The following is a 24074-nucleotide window of genomic DNA, read 5'->3' on the forward strand; positions in this document are numbered from 1 at the left end:
ATGTCAATCTGCTCCCTTATGGCTCTTCTCCCCCACTCAGTAATTTCCCCACTAAAATGCCCCTCCCTGACCATCACCCCTATGTGTAGTCTCTTCCAATTAGAAAGTTAATCTTCTTAGGGTCACAAACTCTTTGCTTTTGAATCTGTATCCCTGAGGACTTAATAAATGCCCTCCTTCTTTCCCTTCCTCCCTTTCTTTCTTTCCTTCCCATCCTAACAACAGATTAGTTCCCTATCCATTATGTCATGTTACTACTACTCCTAAACCTATTCTGACATCCCTTTAGCTCCTTCATACTCCAGTGATTTCCCAAGCTTGGACAGGGAACTAATTGGGATTAAGTGACTTGCCCATGGTCACATAGCTAGTTTTGTGTTAAGTGTCTGAGCCCAGATTTGAACTCAGGTCCTCCTAATTCCAGGGCCAGTGCTCTATTCACTATGCCCCAATTGCCCTACTTACCCCCTCCAAAAAAAAGCAAAAAAAAAAAAGTAGCATCTATCTAAAAGCATGAGCAAGCATTATATGTAGTAGGGATAAGCTAGAAGCATTTCCAGTAAGAGCAGGGGTGAAACAAGGATGTCTATCACCACTATTGTTATTTAATATGGTACTAGAAATGTTAGCTTTAGCAATAAGAAGAAAAAAATTGAACAAATTGGAATAGGCAATGAAGAAACAAAGCTATCATTCTTTGCAGATGATATGATGGCATACTTAGAGAATGCTAAAGAATCAAGTAAAAAATTACTTGAAATAATGAACAACTTTAGCAAAGTTGCAGAATATAAAATAAACCCAAATAAAGCATTGACATTTCTATATATTGCTAACAAAGGCCAGCAGCAAGAGATAGAAATAGGAATTCCATTTACAGTAACTATAGACAATATAAATATTTGGGAGTCTACCTGCCAAGACAAACTCAGGAACTATATGAACACAATTACAAAACACTTTCCACACAAAGTCAGATCTAAATAACTGGAAAAACATCAGTTGCTCATGGGTACACTAAGCTAATATAATAAAAATGATAATCCTAATTAAATTAATTGACTTATTCAGTGTCATAGCAATCAAACTACCAAAGATTATTTTGTAGAGCTAGAAAAAAAATAACAAAATTCATCTGGAAGAACAAAAGGTCCAGAATATCAAGGGAACTAATGAAAAGTAATGCAAGTGAAAGTGGCTTAGCTATACCAGATCTAAAACTGTATTATTTAAGTAGCAATCATCTACTTGGTACTGATTCAGAAACAGAGTGGTTGATCAGTAGAATAGGATAGGTCCACAAGACACAGTAGTAAATGACTATAGTAATCCAAGGACTCCAGCTTCTGGGATAAGAATTCATTATTTGACAAAAACTGTTGGGAAAACTGGAAAATAGAAATTAGGCACAGACAAACATCTTGCATTGTATACCAAGATAAAGTCATGATAGGTACACAATTGAGATATAAAGGGTGATAATAAAGCAAATTAGGAAAGCAAGAAATAGTTTACCTGTCAGATCTATGGATAATGGAAGAATTTATGACCAAACAAGAGTGAGAGAACATCATGAAATGCAAAATTGATAATTTTGATTACATTAAATTTTAAAAGTTTTGCACATTCAAAGCCAATGCAACCAAGATTAGAAGGGAAACAGAGAACTGGGAAATAATTTTTATAACTATCTGATAAAGGCTTCGTTTCTAAAATATATAGAGAACTGAACCAAATTTATAATAATACAAGTCATTCCCCCATTGATAAATGGTCAAAGGAAAAGAACAGACAGTTTTTGGACAAAGAAATTAAAGCTCTCTATAGTCACATAAAAACATGCTCTTAGTCACTATTGATTAGAGAAATGTAAATGAAAACAACTTAGCTGATATTGCCTCCCCTACTCTTCCACAATTACCTATTGAATTTATATTAAATATACTTGGTCTATTTTTCTAAAATTTGCTTATATTTCTGCATGTTATTTCCTGTGATATAGTATAAAATCCTTGAGAGTCAGGACTATTACATTTATCGATGTGTTTCCAGTGCCTAGCACAATGTTTGGTACTTAGAAGTTATCAAATAAATGCTTACTGGTTGGCAAATTGATTGAAATGGAGCTTTTAATACTATTTGAGCATCAACAGACTGAAGAGAGCCATTGTGCATCAGTATTTATTGTTTTAATGAGAAATCTTGCTCATATCTCAATTTCCTTTAGATCAGTTCTAGGGAGGCAATATGGTTTATACTGGCTCTGGGATCAAAGGACGTGGGTTCAAATCATGCTTCTGATACTTACTATTTCCATGAGCTTGGGTGAATTACTTAATTTCCCTTCATCCCAGGTTTCTTATCTTTAAAATGATGGGGTTGGACTAGTCCTCTGAGGTATCTTCTAGCTCTAATTCTAGATTCTATGATCCTATGATTCTGTCCTTTTTTAGGAAGAGTCAGATTCGACCCATGACCCTGGGTCAGATATCATGTTAGAATTTAGCTATACAGGCTCAACCTGTGGCTTCTTTTAGAAAGAGAGAAGCAAAAAGGTAGCTAATTAAGCTATCGTCCCCCAGTTTCCAAAAGAAATGCTTTTGCTTTAAATCTTCTCAGGGTATCATGATTTTTAGGCAATTTAGTCTTCTTTTCTTTCCTTTTTTCTTTTTAATTCTAATCCACATAAAAAGGACATCATAAAAATTAAAAGGAAGAAATAAGAGAAATGGTTCACATGGAACTAACACCATGCCATCTATATAGTGATCCCTCTGGTGTTCAGTGCAACAGCACATGTGATGTGTAACAACTCATACCACCAATGACTCAAGGTGCCCCAAAAGCAAAGGCTTCACTATCTAAGGTTACATTCAGATGTTGCAAGTCCTCCTACTGAAATAATTTATGAAAGAAGACTTCTCTGACCCATAGACAATTGTGCCTAGGGAGACTAGACTAGCAAGGCTCCTACTGAAATACTTAACCAGACTTGCGTCATAATTTTGAAGTCCACTAGACTTCTAACATCCCATGGGTACACTATACCATGCACAATTAAGCAAGCAGGTAACTCATTAGGGATCATTTTAATAGCTGACTCATTTTGCCTCCCTCTTCAATGATGCTTTGGCTTCAAAAGGGCTTTAGGAGATAACTAACTACAATGAGGCTGTCAGCTTCCCTTGACTAAAGACAAAGGAATTTAAGCTGCCTGAGCCAGTTCTTTAAACTTACTACCTTTAGGTTTTTGGAAGATAAGAATCACATGAAATGTATCTATGTTAAACTTGTATTTCATCACTACCATTTGCCTCCTGTGTATATCTGTTCATTTAAAATTTTCTATCGGGGCGGCCAGATAGCACAGCGAGTAAGAGCACCGGCTCCAGTGTTGAGAAGACCTGGAGATTGAATCCCGGGCTCAGACACTTAGCACCCACCCAGAAACACCTGGCCATGTAACCTTGAGCAAGTTACTTAACCCCGATTGCTTTAAAAAAAATAAATAAATAAAATTTTCTATCTAGACAACAGGGCCAGGACTTTGGTAGTTTGGTTAAAAGATTCTCTGAAAAGACTTTCTTTGTGACTCAATTTCTAATTCATTTAAAAGGAGTTAAAATAACTAATTTTTGCTAAGCACTCAGTCTCACAGGAGAGAGCAAGTACTAAAAATGCTAATTCATATATGTCTTAAATTATAGAATTTGATGGTAGGTGGAATATTTAATTTAAATAATTTAAATATTTAAATAAATAAATATAAATATTTAAATAAATAAATTTAAAAATAAATAACTGGAATATTTAATCAGAATAAGAGAGGACTCCAAGGGGGAGGGGAGAGGGAATGATGGGTATCTTCAAGAATCTCAAGGGCTGTCAGCCAGAAGAGCAATTAGACTTGTTCTACGGGGTTCTGCTTGCCTCCCAGAGGCAAGAACTAGGAGCAACAGGTGGGAGTTGAAAAGAGGCAACTTAATTTTGTGTTAGAATAAACTTCCTCACAATTAGGGTCACCCTAACATGGAATATATCACCTTGAAAGGTAGTTAGGTCCCCTTTTAGAGGTGGTGTCCAAGAACAGGTTATATGAAAACTCATTAAGCAAACTGTAGTAGGGATTCATTTTTAGGTTCAGGTTGAACTATATGGCCATTGAGGTTCCTTCCAATTCTGAAAATCTGTGATTTTGTGAAGAATTAATACTTGGAATACAATCACAAGGCCAAATAAAATAAGACCTTCAAGTATGTCAAACATAATGGTGAGGACTGGAACTGGAATTTAAATATATCTTTTAAAAATATGAACTAGGGGCGGCCAGGTAGCACAGCGAGTAAGAGCACCGGCTCCAGTGTTGAGAAGACCTGGAGATCGAATCCCAGGCTCGGACGCTCAGCACCACATCCAGAAATAACTGGCCGTGTAACTTTGAGCAAGTTACTTAACCCTGATTGCTTAAAAAAATAAATAAATAAAAAATATGAACTAATGGAAAAAGTGACCAATATGGACCATATGATAGAAACCTTTAAAGGGAAAAAAAACAAAAGAGAAGCAACCAGTAATAGAATTAATAATGGAAAGGTGAGCAATGTGTAGAATATAATAGAAAACCTCAAATAATACATAAAAGCAACTAGCAATAAAATTAACAGTGGAAAGTGAACACCAAACAGAACCTGAAATTAATGGCTTAAAAAAATTATCCAGAGTAGTTAAATTTAAGGGGAATGGGAAGTAGTTTGTAATCATTAGCAAGATTGCTTTGAATTCTTAAAACAATAGACTAATACATTTAAACAAACTCATAATTGTTTTACACACATATTTTAGGGGGAAAAAAGCTTGGTGAAATTATTATCTTTTATACCTTGAATTCAAATGTTAAATTCAATGAAAGGTAAGTTTTCACATGTTCATTTAAGTTAGAAGATGTTGGAGACAAGATGAACTCATTAGATTTTTAGAATATTAATTTTCAGTTGATGAAAACTTAATAGCTATAGCTATGACAACTAAATTGGATATTCTGATTATCTAGACCTAGGTTAGAAGAAATGTGATCAGGATGAGCAGATTAACCCTTCAGAAATTCGATTAATCTCTAGTGAGTTTCAGATTATGCAAACCCCATACATTTCATGTGGAAATTGTGTTTCTCCTATTCGATCAGAATGCATGTTATAAGAGTCATTAAATTTCATTCTGTGAATCAAAAGATGTAATGAGTATTAGCAGAACAAGTATCTAAAATGAACATGGGGACCATATGCTGGAGGAAGAAATGAAGTTACAATAAAGAAAGCAAACTATACAATATTCCTCAAATTTGCTATTGCTCCTTTGTGAAGTTTATTTGCATATAATCCTATCAGTCCTGACCACAATCTGATGTAAAGGTTAAATAAATTTCTTTCAATAGAAAAAGGGGAAAAAAACCCAAATCTCCAAGTTATTTAGTCCTCTTGTTGTAGGGTAGCAGAGTTATACTTTAACAAACAAATAAAAAACAAAAAAACACCTCACCAGTCATAAAAAGAAGGTGCTACAGGGTGCCTAATACAAGAGTAGGCACTCAATAAATGTTTTTGCAGTGAACTTTTGTCTATGAATGTGGAAACATTCTCTAAAGTAAAAACAAGCTGATTTATTTATATATTGAACTGAAAATGAAAACCTGTACAATTTAGGAAACATGTTCAATATCAGACAAAAAGAAGAATTCTGAAGGAAATTCTCAGGCAAAGAAAGGTGAATCATTAAATCTTATGTTTCTACTTAGATATCAGAATAGAGTGCGCTTATTATATGTATATAGATATTTATACATGTATTATGTTATAATATGGAATAACATATGTCTATGCATATATTTTTATGTATTGCACAGGGGTGGATTGGAAATAAAGCTAAGTATAGGAAATAATCATGACAAAAGGAAATATATATAATTCAAATGTTATATACTATCTTGCTATGACTTTTATATGTAACAAAAGAGAAAAGACCTTTTAAGATAATTTGCTAGGATGAAGAGAATTCAAAATTGATAAATCTAACATCAAAAGAATTGTGTGCAAGGTAGGACATTCTTGGTCTAATAAATACACAGAAAATAATTATTTAATAGAGAATAATCCCAATAAACCAGCTATATTTCTATAGTATATACATGAGCACAAGCACACAAACCCACACACACTGCATTCTTTGAAAATCCAGTCATATGGAAAAATAATTATGACTTTGGACAGGGGCACCCAAACTCACACAGATTTCATTCCTCTTAAGAATTCAACATGCAATAGTAGGAATAGGTGGGAGATTAATAGTGATGCTTTCATTTCAAGGCCTCCATACCATGTAAAGTCATAATGCAGAAAGAAAAAGGAACTAAATATTTTACACAATGTTGAGGGGTGGCTGGGGGGATGCGGGGGGTATTTTAAGTGTTAACACTATCTTTTTTTAGGAACTTTAATAATCATTTCAATATGAGGCTTAAATCTATAGTTCATAGACCAGGTTTTCAAAAGATCTCTCAACTATGCCAGTAAATTAGTCTGTATTTGCAAGATTGCACATGCAAACTAATTTGACTAATGGAGGCCATAATTGACCTTTTTTGCTCCCAAAGAGAAAAGAAGAAGAATTAACTACATCTACAATTGGCCAATTGGGGGCACAATTAGTTTGCATAGATACTATTAACACATGCCATTAGATCCATTCCTGGATCACAATACTAGTTACAATAAAATTTGATCATCTCCAAAGCATAGTGGAAGTTTTAAATATAAATAGGGGTAAGCTGGTATAAAGCAAATACTGACATATGTTAAAGTTACTTAACAGTTAAGTAAAACTGTCAACAGCATTATTAATGCAAAGTATCTGTTCCAAACAAAAGGGTCCAATCCATCACACTTTTCTACTGAAAGTATCCCCACACCCTAGTCCCTCAATTATCACAGCTAGATGATAAAGTAATCAGTGCAGCAGATCACCACATCAATCAGGACAGATGGAATCTGATTTCAAGATCAATTTCCCTTTAAAAAGCCATTAATTATCCCAGCTTAGGACAGCTGATGTGAAAGGTAAAGAAACACAGAAGTAGATAAAAATGTAAATGTTACAGAATCCATAGACAGGATTAAACTTTCTTTTTTTCTAAGCTAAGAAAAATGCACTTTGTAAAGGGCTGAAACTCTAAGGCCTGGGAAAAGTAGCAAATAACAAATAGGAAATACAGAAGAAGAAATGTCATTTACACTGAGAATAAAATAGGAGCAGAAAGTAAAACTTGACTTTTTTGTACAGGAGGATCTACCTTCCAGAAAAAAGTTTTTATTTTAACCAGAAGAAGAAATAAGACTAGGCAGGACCATAAAGCATTCTGAGAAAGCAGTCAAGCCATTTCAGAAGTATCTGAGCCAACGGTCTGTGAGGTTTTTAGTAAATGATTTCCTCAAATAAAGGCAGCTCTTTCCAAAAGGTGCTTTAAAAAAAAAAAATGTATATGGTGGGGGGTGGGGGGTGGGGGGTGGAGGAGGAGGAGAGGGGAAGTTTGACTTTAGTTGTTCCTTTAAATGTTCTGAATGAATCCATGTTCTTGTGTGCGGGGAAAAAAAAACATAAAGACTATCTGAACCTGAAATGCTCAACCTTTTTATAGTTAAATGCTCATTATAACCACATAAATGCACAGTACATAAAAAACCTGACTGATTAATGCTAAAGGATATAAGACTGAATTCCCTGACATACTGATGGAAAAACAGACTGTTAAGGTGCAGTCATGGATACTTCCCTTTCTCAGTAAAATCTTCATCAGAGTCAGGAGAAGTCAAGTCCATTTAACAATATAGAAACTGAATCCTTATAGCATGAATTTGTCTTTTGAAAGAAAAAAAAAACCACTAGAATTTTGAATTTCTTTTATATTTACATCCAACTGTTACTTCAGATTCCCATCCTATGATGGTGCCAGTATAATATATTATAAAAATGATGACAAAAATCCGGCCTCTTTTCTCAAGATTTGATTTTCAGGATTCCCAGCAATCTACTCCTGCTCTGGTAATAGTCATATGATGGTCTGAAATAGTCTGATGACACCAAACACCAATGGGAGTGACTGAAGGGTGGAGCAGAAACTTCTACCTTAATGGGTTTAATTAGTATCAATTAGGGCTTTAATGGCATTTCCACAAAGTTTCACAACACATCTCCACAGGCACTATACAGTTTGAACATGTAACCCCTTTGTCTTCTGAATAAATATATGTATATATTTATTTGCTAGTGACTACTTCACAAAGTCTGAAGTGTTTCTCTAGCTTTGGTACCCCACATTCAGTCTCAGGGGATCTATACATTTAATGCTTATCTTTAAGTACAGTATAATAAAAATATGTGTGCCTCTTAAAAAAAAAAGAACCTGAGGATAAGAAGACCATACATGTCTTATGGAAATACAGTTTACAAATGTTCTCACTGTCTCCTAATGATCTGAAATTCTTTGGGATGCTAGATCCCATTATATTACTCCCCAAATCATAAAGATCTGGCCCATGTGCAAGTCTGCTGGCCTTACATTTTTTTCTTAGCTTCTTTTAAATAATATAATGGGATTTCCTAAAATGTTTTATAATATAAATCTGAACTACAACAACACAGGGAAAAATAAAGAAAAAAATGGTAGTAGGAGAAAAAACATAAACAACAGTATATGAGAAGAGTGTCATTGAAAGGTAACAAATTTGTCTTTATCTTGTTGGTTTTAAAAATATTAGAAAATGATGTAATTTTTTTCTTCTACTAAAGGAGGACATATATGTTTTTCTTCTTGCTTTGTAAGCCTTTAGGTTCTGTTTCTTCATTTATGTTCATTTATTCTTCATATTATTGCAAGCAATTCAGAAATTATGACTGCCTTTCATCAATAAGCAGGAGAGATTTTATTCCCTCAGTATTCTTCAGGTATTTTAAAATATTGCATCATGCTGTGTATTTGTAGGTTTAATTCGCTTTGGGGGCAGTGGTAAGATGTACAAAGATGCAATACTGTGGTTCAGTGAAAAATTATTCAAACCAACCCCCATAAAATTGTAATACATAAACATACATACACTTATGTTAGGACCACAGAACTTTAATAAACTCCAGAGAAAACACATGTGAATGTCTGTAGTAGAGAACAGTATTACCACCATTAAAAAGATCACTCCCTTATGACAAAATGGCAAAGATATCATTATCATCATCATCATCATCATCAGTTTTATAGCATTCTTCTCTTGGAAATCGTTCCAGGTATTTATAGTGTCTACTCTTGTGGTATATAGGTAATAAGAATACCTTTGAGAGAGACAATTATGATACAGATGCTTTTAGGGCATTAAGAAGATTCTTCACATAATTCTACAGTATGCTTTTCATATTTACTTGTTCTTTCCTTTCTATTTTAAGGTTGTTGTTACTGACCCTTTAATCCTTCAAAACGCCACAGAAAGTAAAACTGCTCTTCTGTGTATATGAGAGGATGTTTGTTGCAAGCAATAAACAGGCTTCCTTTGGAAGTGGTTTCCCAAAGTTTTAATGGTATTTCTCTTTTCCCTTTTTTTTGGGTGTGAATAAGCACTGGGATTGCCAGAGGCAACTCATTACCATCAGTTTGATAGATGAGGCATAAGTGCTTAAGGAAACAAGTTTTAAATCTCCCCATTACTCAGACAAAACTCTAGCTGCTCCTCCACCAAAACGGGTCCCTCAGAGACTAGAAACTTGGGTTCTCCTTATTTTTACAATCCATGAAATCTAAGAACACATTTCATATTCTTAGAAGATTGAAAGAGCTGAAGCATAGCTTCTACAGCCACCCTTCCCTAGCATCCCATGTAGGACTACCTTGCACGTACTCTGTATTTCTGTTTTACATATTCTGTTTTACATGTTCTGTTTTACATATGTTGTGCCCCCTTTAAAATGTAAACTCCTTAAAGGCAGGGACTGTATTTTGCTTTATATTCTTAGTTAGTAGCATAATACCTGGAACAGGTAAACACTTAATAATAAATGCTTGTTGATGGATTGATTGATGACTTTGATCCCCAGAAAAGAGTAACAGGTAGAGGGGGAGGCACAGTGGAGATTGTTCTGTGACAGCTGATACTTGTATCCTCCTTATCAGGAGTATCAGACATATAGCCTATCTCAAGAGGGCAGACAGATTAAAACATAATTGGGAAATACTTAACAAAATAAATAAAAATACAATAGAACATAGTGGTTTAGTGACCTTCATTTCTATTAAAGTTTGATATCACTGGTCCACATCTCTTTCTGTTTGTTTTTTGTTCTCCTATAATTTGGATATTAAGCATAATCTACCTTTGATGTCCATTTTAGCCCATGTTTAGTACATGTTGTTACTCAGTAGTTTTTCAGTCATGTCTAGACTCTTCATTGACCCCATTTGGGTTTTTTTTTTTTTTACAAAGATAATGGACTAGTTTGGCCTTTTCTTCTCTAGCTCATTTTACAGAAGAGGAAACTGAGGCAAGCCAGGTTAAGTGACTTGTCCACGGTTACACAGTTAGTGAGTATCTGAAGTCAAATATGAACTCAGGAAGATGAGTCTTCCTGACTTCAGAGTAGGCAATCTATTCACTGCATCATGCAATAGTTAGTTTATTACTACTGATTAATAAGTCTTTTCACAACTTAACAGAAATCTAAAATTTCCCAGGCCACACATTCTAAAACAATACTTCTGTAAAGGTAGCTGCCTGCTGTAATGGTGTCAAATGTTTAATATTTATGGAAAAATCAAATGGTCTAGTCATCAAGTGACTAAAAATTTGGGCCTCCTTACCTTTGTGATCTATCTGTTAGTGTGCAGCTCTGCCTTTCTAGTGCTGTCTTTCTAGAAGAGGATGGAGTTTCTTCCCAGTAATGGGAATTCCAGGGAAAATGAACTTCTAGGCATACCACCTCACAATAATCTCAAGTCTTCTACATTTTTTATTTTTTACTAGAATGGCTATCATCTGGGTCAAGCTACATTTCTGCTCCTGTCATGCTCAAACTGTGCTTCCTATGATGTGATCGTATTTCTGGCCTGATGAAGCTACAAGTGTCATCATTTGAAGACAAGAAGCTCTTGTCAAATGGCTGAATTTAAAACAGAATCAATAATAACCTCAATGATATCTGAGGAAATGGGAAGATGTGTATTATTATCTCTGCAATTTTTGTTTTGTCACACACATAGTTAAGCAAGTACTTTATGTTTAGACATGCACGTTGGTTCCTTGCATATCAACAAAAATGTAATATACAAAAATACTGAAGCGATTATTTAGAAAAAAAAATCTTTCTGAAGTAAAACTATTCAAAATGGATTTATGCTACAACATATATCATGGAAACCATGGATTTTTTTCTTATGAAGTAGAAATATTGGTTGAAAACTAATGTCTAATGAAACTCTTTTTCAGCAACTTATATATGGGTAAAAAAGGGGGAGCAAAGCTTAATAACAATTTGAAAGTCTAAACTACACATACTGTATACCTGAATCAGCAACAGGAAATGATTTTGCTGTTTAAATTGTCTCAAAATATTTATAAGACAAAGGCAGATCTTAATCATTAAGCCTCACTTTTTTTTTTTCCCCAAAGGGTTGTTATTATACCCTCTTTACAGATGGGTAAGTTAAGATTTGGCAACATGCCTAAGGCCAAGAAAGAAATCACTCACAGAGCTGGGAATGTCTACACCTATACTCAAACCACCAAAAAAAAAAAATACAGGCTTCTAATTTCTATCATAAAAAATTATAAACAGGCATGCATGCAACTATGGTTTAAGATTTTAACAATATAATTTTGCATATGTGTAAACTTTAGGAATTAATATAGATTAAAAGCACATATTCAAATAAGAAATTTCCATTGTTTATTGAGGCTGTGCTTAAAGGTTTTTCTTTTGTTAAGGTATTTTAATGTGTTTTAAATAATGTGTTTTAAACACTCTTCTTTTCTCCTCATTATACCTAAAAGCAGCTGCCGATTGTCATTTTGGCAGCATTCACTTTTTGGTTATGCAGCTCTAAGCAACTTGTTTTAACAAATTTAGAAATGTCAAGAATAACTGATTTTATTGCTACATAAAGATGAACTCTGACCTTGTAAATGATACATCTCCAAAAGTTAAAGACTTCAGGCCAGTCTCAGTAGGTATAATATCTGTTTATGAGGAGTAACCACAGTGATCACCTTCTCAACCATAAGATATAAATTTGAATCCTTGCTCCATAACTCAGTCACTGAGAAAGTTACTTTCAAACTTTTTGAGTCTCAGTTTCCTCTCCAAAAAATAAGGAATAGAAGACTTATGCTACCTATTGTTAGTCACAAGTAAGAAAAAGGATGTAAAGTGCTCTATTATTATAACATTATCAGCATGAGTAATTATCGAGATACCAGCTGAGTCCCAAACACTTTAGAAGTTAATTGTTTTGCAGAACAGATCAGGCCTTTAATTCCAAGAATGACTTAATGCTTGGACATTTGTCATTCTGAGTAAAATCTAAAAAAATTATGTTCTTACTAAAACTCCAGAGTCCCTTACTCTTGTTCAAATTATCTGAAAATAGGGGCTATCAATATATTCACTGCTGGGCTTGTTATATAAAAATGTCATATCTAAGAATCATAAAAATGCCTACTCTAGGGAACTGAATTTTACTAACTTGCAGTTTTTGAAGTCTTTGTGCCAAATATTTTAGAAAACATTTGTGTTGGAATCTGTAGGCCAATATCCGAGCTCCACCCACCAGCAGCACTGGCCTGATTACATAAGCAGTGCAGGTGGCTATAGAGAGGGTAAAATGCAGGAGCAGTCAGTGACAAGGACAATATTAGTGAGTTCTAGAATCATTCTTTTCTGTGCTCTTATGTCTCTTGTCCTCTCAAACTCCTTTTAAAATTGGCTCAATCTATGCAAATGGTAATAACCCACATTGGACAAAAGAAAGCTGAAACTGACTATATCTCCCCCACCTGCACATGTGTGCGCACCACACCCATGCACGCGAGTGCACACACACACACACACACACACACACACACACACACACACTTTTGTTTTAATCTGATAATATTCTACCTGACAGCTTAGTGAATCAGAGGATAGAGTGCAAGCCTTGGAGTAAGGAGGGCCTGAGATCAGATTTGACTTCAGACACTAGGTTCTGTCACTCTGGGCAACTCATTTAACCCTGTTTGCCTTGGTTTCCTCACCTGTAAAATGGGCTGGAAAAGAAAATTACAAACCACTCCAATATCTTTGTTAAGAAAACCCCAAAAGCGATGGATCATGAAGAGTCAACATGTCAATCGACTAAACAAAAACAAAGAGTACTCTCATAATGAGAAGTGATATTTTCCAAAACTATATTTAAATTTCCTAAAGAAGTGCAAATTCTGGCAAATGAGTTTTCTATAAAATAACTGTAAAGTCTGCAGATCCAAGTATACTATTTTCACTTTTCTTTCTCGTGATTCTTCCCTTTTGTTCTGATTCTTCTTTCACAACATGACTAATGTGGGAATGTGTTTAACATGATTGTACATGCATTATCTAAAAAAAGTGTTCCCTATAATTGACAGGAAAAAGAACATATTAAGTGATCTTATTAAACTAATCCAAATCTACAGCTATAACTAACTCATTGCCAAAATCTTAATATGTTCTAGTACCAGCTGTCAACATGAAAAAAAAAATTGTACTAAATAAAAATAACAGAAAAAATAGCTTCTGATTCAATAAATAAATAGAAAACTTCTTGTTTTCTTTCTTTTGAAATTATCAAAGTTTCTGTTTCAATCACATCAATGAATAAGGAGGCCACATCCGGTTTCCTAGAGAGGAATTATTAAAGACAGAAATAGTCCAATGAGCACAGGAAATCTACAGGCATCTAAATATGAGCACAATAGTCTCTAGGGGAAATTATAATGGTACAAACATGCTCATTCATGTTTTGTTACATAAATGCTGCACACATTAAAAAGTAAAGAAATCAAGAAATAAAGTTACAATTACTCATCTGAAGAAACTTCTACATACCGACATATACCTAGCATTGATACAGACAGAAATGCTAATAATCCAAAGTTGGTTTGAAAGTAGACACACGAATGAAATACAAAAAATCACATTAAAAAAATAAAAACAAACAAACAAAAAAAATCAGGGACTTAGAGTAAGAAGTCCTCAAAGACAAAACGTAATTTTGACTATTAAACTGAATAACTTTTGCAAGAATAAAATTTGTATAGTAAGAAGAAAAACTGTGTAGAGGGAGAAATATTTATGTCAAATATTGCTAAGAAGAGGTTATTATCCAAGATACACTAGTAAATTGATACAAATGTGTTAAGAGCCAGCATGTATGTAAGTGCCAAAAAGATATAATTTTCAAGAACTGAAAACTACTAATGATCACAATGAAACATGATCCAAATTAGTTATATTAAGAAAAATGCAAATTAAAGTAAGTCTGAGATTTTACTTTGAACCATACAAATTAGCAAAAATGGCATAAATAAAACAAATAAACAACAACAAAAACAGGAAGAGTCAATGTAGGAAGGACTGTGGGAAAATAGAATAACTAATACACAATTGGTACACTCGTTAATTAATCCAAACATTCTGGAATTCAACTGAATATTTTCCTTTTTTTCTTATACCACCATAGTATTCCAAGAATCCCTCTCCTTTCCCAGGAGTCATCCCATATGACAATTAGTACTTTCTGAAGAAAAAAAAAGTCAGCATAACTGATGGATATATTGAAAAAGTCTGAAAACATACAATGTGTAATACCTATGGACCACCCATCTCCAAATAGGGGCAGGTTGGATATGTCTTCTTATATCTCTTCATTTGAATACCACTTGATCTTTATAATTTTAATACACTTACTTTTGATTTTTTGGTGTGGAGCTATTCTTTCTATTTACACAGATGTAGTTAAGGTGTATATTGTTTTCTTTTTTCTATTTCACTTTCTATCAGTTCATATAGATCTTTTATGCTTCTCTACATTCATCATATACACAATTTCTTTTGAGGGCAGGGCAGCGAGAGGCAATTGGGGTTAAGTGATTTGGCCAGGGTCACACAGCTAGTAAGTGTCTGAGGTCACATTTGAACTCATGTCCTCCTGACTTCAAGAGTACTGCTATAACCACTGTATGCATACATAATTTATTACAGCACAGAAGTATTCCATTACATTCATGTACTACTATTTGTTTAGCCATTCCCCAAAAGAATGGCATCTATTGTTTTTAATTCTTAGTTACCACAAAAAACTACTACTACAAGTGTTTTAGAATATATGGAGACTTTTTTTCTTGTTAATGACTTCTTAAGGGTATAAGCTCCATAATGGAGTCTTTAGTTCAAAGGAGTGGACATTTTAGTCATTTTGTTTGTATAATTCCAAATTGCTTTCCAAAATGGCTGTACCACTTCTCATCTCCACCAATAATGTATTAGTGTCCCCCAATCCCTCCATAATGAATTATTGTCATTTTTTTTGGTTATTTCTGCCAATTTGCATGATTGTAAGGATGAGAGGTGAAACTTCAGGGTTGTTTTCATTTTCATTTCTCTTATTATTAGTGATTTTGAGCATTTTTCATGGGGTTGTGAATACTTTGCAGTTGTTTGTTTTTTTTTAAACTATTAATACTCTTTGATCATTTACCTACTGGAGAATGGCTATCAGTCACATATATTTATTAAGTGTTCATATATCTTGTATTCTGAACCCACATTAGGGAAATTTGATACAAAATTTTTTTTTTATTTGTCTACTTCCCTTCTTATTTTTTTTTTTATAAGCAATTGGGGTTAAGTAACTTGCTCACAGTTACACGACCAGTTATTTTGTGTGGGTGCTAAGTATCTGAGGCCAGAATCGATCCCAGGTGTCCCGACTCCCAGGCCGGCACTCTTACTCACTGTGCCACCTGGCTGCCCTGCTTCCCTTCTTATTTTAAATGCAGTAAGGATGTCTAAGCAGAATTTTTTCAGTTTCAAGTCATGAAAAATATCTATTTTATCTTTTGTAATTGCCTCTAACTCTTGTTTAGTAAGAACACAGCTTTTACCCACAGCTGTGGAAAAGCACATGATTTATTTCTCTTCCAATTTTTATATAGCATTATATTTAATATTAAGGTAACATATCCATTTAGAATGTATGGTGGAAAGTAGTGTAAGAAATTGGTCTAAGCCTGATTTCTGCCAAACTAATTACCAGTTTTCCCAGATGTGTTTATCAAATAGAGAATTTTTCTCCTTAGGTATCTGTTTTCCACTTTAAGAAACACTGGATTATTGAGTTCTATTGTTTCTGACTCTCCCTTGTCTAGTGTATTCCATTGATTTATCTGTATATTCTTTAACCAAGACTAGATGCTTTGGATGATTGCTACTTTTACAGTACAGTTTCAATTCCCTTTTTGTCCTTACTTCTTTTAATCATTTCTTTGGATATTCTATTTCTTTTGTTCTTCCAAATGAATTGTTATTATTTTATCAAGCTAGTTAAGGACAAACCTTTGCAATTTGATTGGCATAGTATTAAAAGTGTGAATTAATTGTGGAAGTATTGCCATTTTAATTATATGGCCTAGCCAGGAGCACTGAATATTCATCTGGTTATGTAGGTTGGAATTTCTTTAAGGACTGTTTTGTAATGGACTCTAAATAAGTCTTGTTTGTGCCTTGGGAAGTTGATTCCTAGTAATTTTATGCAGATTGTAGTTATTTGCATCAAGATTTCCCTTTCTATTATTGTGATCTATGTTTTATTAAGTACAATTTTTATTTATTTTTGAAGATTTATATTGTACACTACAATGTTGCTGAAGCTATTAATTTTCTCAATTAGTATATTTACTGATTACCTGTTTTTCAGGTAAATTATCATACCATCAGCAAAAATAGATAACTTTATCTCCTCTTTAATTATTTTTATTCTTTTTAATTCCTTTCTCTTGTTTTATTGCTATTCTTAGCATTTCTGGAACTACATCAAGTAATAGTGGGCATCCTTGCTTCACTTCCATATTTGCTGGAGGGTTCTAGGGTATTCCCATTGTATATGATGCTTACTTTTGCTTTTAGACAGATGCTTTTTAGGATACTAAAAAAGGGTCCTTCTATGCCTATACTTTGTAGGGTTTTTAAGCATAAAAGTGTTGGATTTTGTCAAAAGGCCTTTTTCACATCCACTGAGATGATCACATGGTTGTACATGTTCTTTATTTTAATATGACTATGTCAATTGTTTCCCTAATGTTCAGCCATACTTTATACATCCATGGTATGAATCCCACTTGATCATAAGGAATGATTTCTTGGATAAATTGCTATAACATGATCGATAGGCTGTTATTTAAAATTTTTGAGTCAGTATTCATTAATGGCCTACAGTTTTCATACTTTATCTTTCCCTGCTTTAGGTATCAGGACTATATTTGTCTCAAATGGATTTTTGTAGGGTGTTTTCTTCTTAAATTTTGAGAATAATTTGTGTTGAATGGGTACTAATTGTTTTTTAAAATTTGATAGACTTCTCCTGTCAATCCATCAGGTCCACTCTGATGGCTCCTTTAGAACTAGATCTATTTCCTTTTCTGAGATGGGGTTGTATAAGATCTTTCTAGTTTTCTGTTGGTGGGGTATTTTATATTTTTAAAAGGTATTCCTCTATTTTTATTTGTGTTCTCAATTTTTGTTAACATATAACTGCATAATGTATACTGGTTATTTTTTTTTTATTTCTTCTGGTTTTCCTGGAATTTCATCATACTTACTTGTGAGTTTAATGATTTGATTTTCTGCTCCCCTCTTTAAAAATCTGATTAGCAAACAGTGTATTAATTTCTTTTCAAAGAACAAGATGTTAGCTTTATTTATTATTTTTATTTCTAATTTATATATTTCCCTCTAATTCCTAATATTGCCCTGTTCTAATTTTGTTTGTTAATTTTTAATTTTCTAATTTATAAGAATATATATTCACTTTTTTCAATTTTCTTAATATATGACTACAAGGGTATGATTTTCCCCCTGAACTACATAACAGAAATTTTGATTTGCTGTTTCATCATTCATATTTTCTTTTACATAGTTGTTAATTGTTTCTATGATTTATTCTTTGATCCACTCATTAAGATTGGAATCTTAAGTCTTCATTTAAATCATCAGTTAGAAATTATGCAATAAAAATAATTTTGTCCATATGCTTGGATTCAGCAACTCCATCATTGGATTTATAACCTCATCCAGCACCCCAAAGTCAAAGGTAGAAACAAATGTCCAATTTATATCAAAATATTCATAGCAATATCCTTTGTGGAAGAAAAAGACTAGAAACAAGATAGGTGTCTATCAACTGGGGCAATGGCTGAAAACAATATCTTATAATAATTTAGTGGAACATTATTGAGGAATAATAAAGGATAAAAGCGAAGAAGTCAGGGAAATATGAGAAGACTTGTATTTACTGATGCAGCATGAAATAAGCAGAACCAAAAGAAGAACATTACACAGATTTCAACAATGTAAATTGAAGAGATTACTAGAAGGAAGCTGAACTCCGAGTAACTGAAATACCAGTGAAGATTACAGAGATAAAACAAAACATTTTTCCCCACTAAAGAAGTCAATGAGACTACTAGGACAAAACACTGTAACATTATCAGATTCGGTCAAGATAGCAGATATTTTTGCTAGTTCCCTTTGTCACCCGCGAAAGAAGGAAAGGATGGTTCTCCCTACCTACTTCAAAATGACTATCATGCAAAGTCAAAATGCATCCCAAGAGCCATTTGTTTGTTTTTTTAAAAAGACAATTATCTCACTTTTTGATAGTATGAAAATAAGACCTTAATAATGACTGTATTATCTCAAAATGAAAGATCATCATCTTTGTTGGGCCTCTTTACAAAGAAAGGAGTTCTAAAAGTGATAATGCAATTAAAGAAAATGGTTAGGGATGTAAATCTGAACTTCTTAGCATTATCAATTTTTATATTGGGTAAAATGTCTTGGAAAACTGAGAATTACCTTGTTTTTAAGTCTGTGAGTTTTTTGTTTATCTGTTTTTGATGACAAGAAAAGTCCATGACCTTCACAGTAAAGGGAATCCAATCATTTAGAAAAGATGTTACTGAGACATATTCCAATACTTACATTCACATAATCTGGATAAAAGAGTTTTTATGCTCAGAGAAATTACTGGAACTACTTTAAATGATATCTTTTTTTTAGGTCAAATATAATAAATTTATTACTGAAGAATTATGACTAAAATCAAGAATAGGATAGGGTTAAGTAAATCTACATTAGCAAAAAATTACAAGATACTATCAGTAGGTTAAGCATGCTCATTAAGAACAAAGCATTCAAAATATCAAGCAAACAAAAACATTGAGAAAAAAAAAAAGGCAGATAGCCAATAGCCTACCTCAACATAGTCCTTGGCATGGCCCCAATCTCTCTTGGCATCCAGATTCCCCAAACTGAAACTCTCCAATTGTCCAAGGTGAATCTTAGCTACAGATCGGCTAATTTTTCGAGTTACAAAATTAGCCCCTGAAAAACAGACAAAAGATATTATCAGTTATGTCCCACTGACAGAGGAAATATTTAAAATCACAGCTCTTGGGCATTTCTTTTCTTCTTCAGCCTATCTTCTCCTTTTCCTACCTCATCTTTCCTTAAAACAACAAAAACAACAGATAACTAATGTTCATTTGGGTAGAGAAAGGAGCTGGAACTTAATTCTACTTTCACAACAAACATTCTTCTTGGTGGAACTTCTTAGCATTCCTCATTTGCTCCTCAATATGCAGCCCAGGCATAAGGCCAAGGAAAAACTATTGGAATGTCAGTTTTTTGAACACAAAATGCAGAAGGGTTATATAAAAGAAAACACAGAATAGAAGACAGAGAGCTAAGACCACCCTTGGCTATCTGTGTGTACGTATTTTTTTAAGGAACACATATAACTTTCATATTTTCCTATTGTAAAAGCTATCAATTGGCCTGTCTGGGTATGTGAGGAGGGGTTACAAAGGGAAATAATTTTATTCATGGGTGGAATATTAATTGTTAAAGGAGAATAAAGGACTTTCATAAATCTGGAATTTTTTTTCTCTACATTTAAGTTAGTAAAATAAAAACATGAAAGCCTCCTATTCCTACGCCAGTGACCAGCTCTCCAATTTTGTAATATCTCCAAATTATATGTTTCTCAAAGAGCACTCATGGCAATGCTACCTTCCTACTTAGATGAAGCAATGAAGCACTGTGTAGAAGAATGAGCTATAGAATTTACATGAATATTTTGAAATGATTGGATGAAAATATTATAAATAAAAATAATTTGATTTCACATTATTGTTCTCTCATATTAAGAAAAATCATTGGCTTAGACCTCTGCATTCAAGCTTTGATATCCCAAGGCATAATTTAGTAGAAATCTCAAGTTTATTACCATATTATCAGGTTTTTATGACTATAATTATAAATGCACTAATAGCACAGCTTATGATATTTTGCTGACTTTAATTTTACAATTACTTTGTAGTTAACACAAGAAGATTATAGTAATGAAAAAAAAGCTTGTTTTTTAAAATAATCTGGTACAGGAATAAGGGTAATTTTTCTAAATCTGTTTCTTAAATTATGGCAACAAACTTGACTATGGCAAGTTCAAGCACATGCCACATACGTTTATTATACAATGTCAAAATGTTCATTTCAGTATTAAAATAGCTTTACTAAATATGATGGGAATACACTAAGCATTGTCATTGCAGAGAAATAAAATTATGTAATATTCCTTGGTTCTTGAATCAAATTTAAATTTTATGAACAAATATTCCAAAAATGAAAGCCTTATTATAATAGAATCATAGGATTTAGAAATAAAGGACAACTTTATCTGCTCCAGATTTGGCTTTCCAGAACTATTCTTAAAGACAAAACTAATCTAATCCTGATAAACTTTGTAATTCGCCATTTAATTTTAGTATTCAGAAACTAATACATTTTATTTAAAGTAGACATTCAGCCTATTTTGACTCAATTCCACAAACATTTATTAAATGCTAACTATGTGTCAGTCACTACACTTGGTGCTTGGGATAAAAATACAAAAATGAGAAAGGCCCTTGAAATAGATGTCACTCCCCTTTTCTACCAAATATTGGGCTGGAGTCTGGACCTTAGGTCAGAAGTAGTTTTAACTGTGCTGGGACAGGTCATGTGAATGAGAGACAAATGCCCAGTGGATAAATCTGACTTCAGTCTAAATACATTTATGCAATGACTGTCTATGCTTTGTCACTGAAAAACTAACAAATGTGAAAAATGTCATCTAGAGCTACCAAAATTATTTATACATTTTATGTTATTTTTATTGTTATTATTTGCATATCCAGTGTTTAGCATAGTATTTTGAACATATTCAGTGCTTAATAAATGCCTTTTTTTTCTTTTTTTTGGTCTTTATTAATTTGTTTACTTTTAGTTTACAAGATTCAGTTCCACAATCCCTTGAGTTTCGAATTTTCGCCCCCTCTTTCCCTTCCCCCCACTCCTCCATGGTGGCATGCAATCAAGTATAGGATCTGCAAATACTTACACATTAGATATTAGTCAGGTTATAAAGAATGATTGTAACAGATGGAATGAACAATGGGAAAGAGGAAACAAAACCAAATAAGAAAAATAAATAGAGCAGGTAGTTTGTTTCAATCTGCATTCAAACTCTGTTCTTTCTAGTTCTTTCTCTGAATGTAGACATCTCTCTCCATCATGAGTCTTTTGGAGTTGAAATATAACCCTGCATTGCTGAGAAGAATACACAGTCTATCAAAGTTGGTCGTAGCACATACATTGTATCTGTAATTGTGTACAAATTTCTCCTGGTTCTATTCTTCTCACTCAGCATCTGTTCGTATAAGCCTCTCCAGGTAAATGTGAAAGCCATCTGCTCCTTATTTCTTATAACACAATAGTATTCCATTACATTCATACACCATTGTTTAGCCATTCCCCAATTGATGGGCATCCCCTTAATTTCCAATTCTTTGCCACGACAAAAAGAGCTGTTATAAATATTTTTGTACATATGGGTTTTCCTTCTACTTCTTTGATCTCTTTGGGATACAACCCTAGAAGTGGTATTACTGGGTCAAAGGGTATGAAATAATTTATAGCCCTTTGGGCATAGTTTCAGATTGCTCTCCAGAATGGTTGAATCAGTTCACACCTCCACCACCAATGCATTAGTGTTCCAATTTGTCCACATCCTCTCCAGCATTTGTCATTTTCCTGTTTTGTCATCTTAACCAATCTGACTGGTGAGATGTGGTACCTCAGAGTTGTTTTGGTTTGCATTTCTCTAATCGATAGTGATTTAGAGCATTTTTTCATATACTTATAGATATCTTCAATTTCTTCCTCTGAAAACTACCTGTTCATATCCTTTGACCATTTGTCAATTGGAGAATGATTTGTATTCTTTTTTTTTTTATTTTTGGAGGGCAATTGGGTTTAAGTAACTTGCCCAAGGTCACAGGGCTAGGTTTTTTGTTTGTGTGTGTTAAGTGTCTGAGGTCAGATCTGAACTCAGGTCTGCCTGACTCCAGGGCCAGCACTCTATTCACTGCGCCACCTAGCTGCCTCTGAATGACTTGTATTCTTATAGATTTTACTCAATTCTCTGTATATTTTAGAAATGAGGCCTTTATCAGAGACACTGATTGTGAAAAATCCCAATTTTCCACTTCCCTCTTAACTGATACATTTTTAAAAAGTCTTCTTTGCATCCAAATATCATATTATTCAAGCTCTGTACAAACACCTCCAACCATCTCTTAAGACAATTATCATAGGCAGCCCATTTCACTTTGGAGCTGTTCTAATGGGTAGAATGTTTTTTCAGATATCTAGTCTAAATTTCCATCTTTCCAACTTTGGTTCTGCCAAGAACTGAAACCAAACAGAAATGGTCTCTTTAAGAAAATTGCAGATATAGTGTTGGCCTGCATTGATATGGACTGCAAGGGTTCTTGACTCAAGGGTACATGAACAGTTTGTTTTTTAGCTAATATTTTGACAAATGTCTTTCAATACAGTTGGTTTTCATTTTTGTCCTAAGTACTTTATTTTATGCACTTAGAAACATTCTGAGAAGGGGACCATAGGTTTTACCAGAATGTCAAAGCAGTCCATAACACAAAAAAAGTTTAAGAACTCTTGGGGTATAGAGTTTGCTCATCAGTATAGGTTTCTTTAACTAATGAAATCACAGGTCTAATATCTCTTTGAATTCCCGTATGGCTTTAGGTTAAGTTTGACTTTTTAAAGAAAAAAACAGAAAATAAAATTTTAAAGAATATAAGTATTCTCCTCAAGATGACTTATGAGCCACAGAGCAACAAAATCCTTGTAGAATAAAAATTGAAGACTATTCAAATGATAGTAGAGGGTATATATGTGTTTGTTTTTGATCACTTTCATTTCCTATGTCTAGCCCATACCTTCTACTAAATTTATTTTTAAAAGATGAAAAAAAGTTCATCAAAAGTAAGCAAACCATCAAATAAAAAATCTGTTATATGAAGTGTTCCATTCTTACATATCTTCTCATATGTCTTCTTTGGGATCAAGGCTGAACACTATAATTTTTCATTCAGTTGTTATTATATTGCTGTTCTTTCCATTTTTATCACTAGGTTATACAGTCTTTCCATTTTTCTCCATATTTATCAATAATCACAATTTCTTGCAACATTGTAATAATCAATTAGATTCATGCACCATAATTTGTTTAAAGAGTTACCAACTGATGACAGCTTTGTGTCTAGATCTTTGTCATCAAAAAGAGAGAGAAGAAGAAAGAAGAAGGAAGAAGAAGAAGAAGAAGAAGAAGAAGAAGAAGAAGAAGAAGAAGA

The 24074-nt window shown here is 33.4% G+C and overlaps 1 protein-coding gene across 4 annotated transcripts in view; it reads right to left on the reverse strand.

Moving 5' to 3' along the window:
* GMDS (GDP-mannose 4,6-dehydratase) overlaps window positions 1-24074 on the reverse strand; it is a 799941-nt gene that overhangs the window by 398757 nt on the left and 377110 nt on the right. For all 4 annotated transcript variants that reach the window (XM_069103602.1, XM_069103600.1, XM_069103601.1 and 1 more), the window contains exon 7: window positions 19574-19701. In XM_069103602.1, the coding sequence (XP_068959703.1) occupies window positions 19574-19701 (128 nt within the window). The remainder of the gene's footprint in view (window positions 1-19573; window positions 19702-24074) is intronic.

The sequence above is a fragment of the Petaurus breviceps genome, unplaced genomic scaffold (assembly GCF_028583685.1).
Source record: "Petaurus breviceps papuanus isolate PSGF00001 unplaced genomic scaffold, PetGlider_PUasm1.0 582, whole genome shotgun sequence".
In the NCBI taxonomy this organism is placed as follows: domain Eukaryota; kingdom Metazoa; phylum Chordata; class Mammalia; order Diprotodontia; family Petauridae; genus Petaurus; species Petaurus breviceps.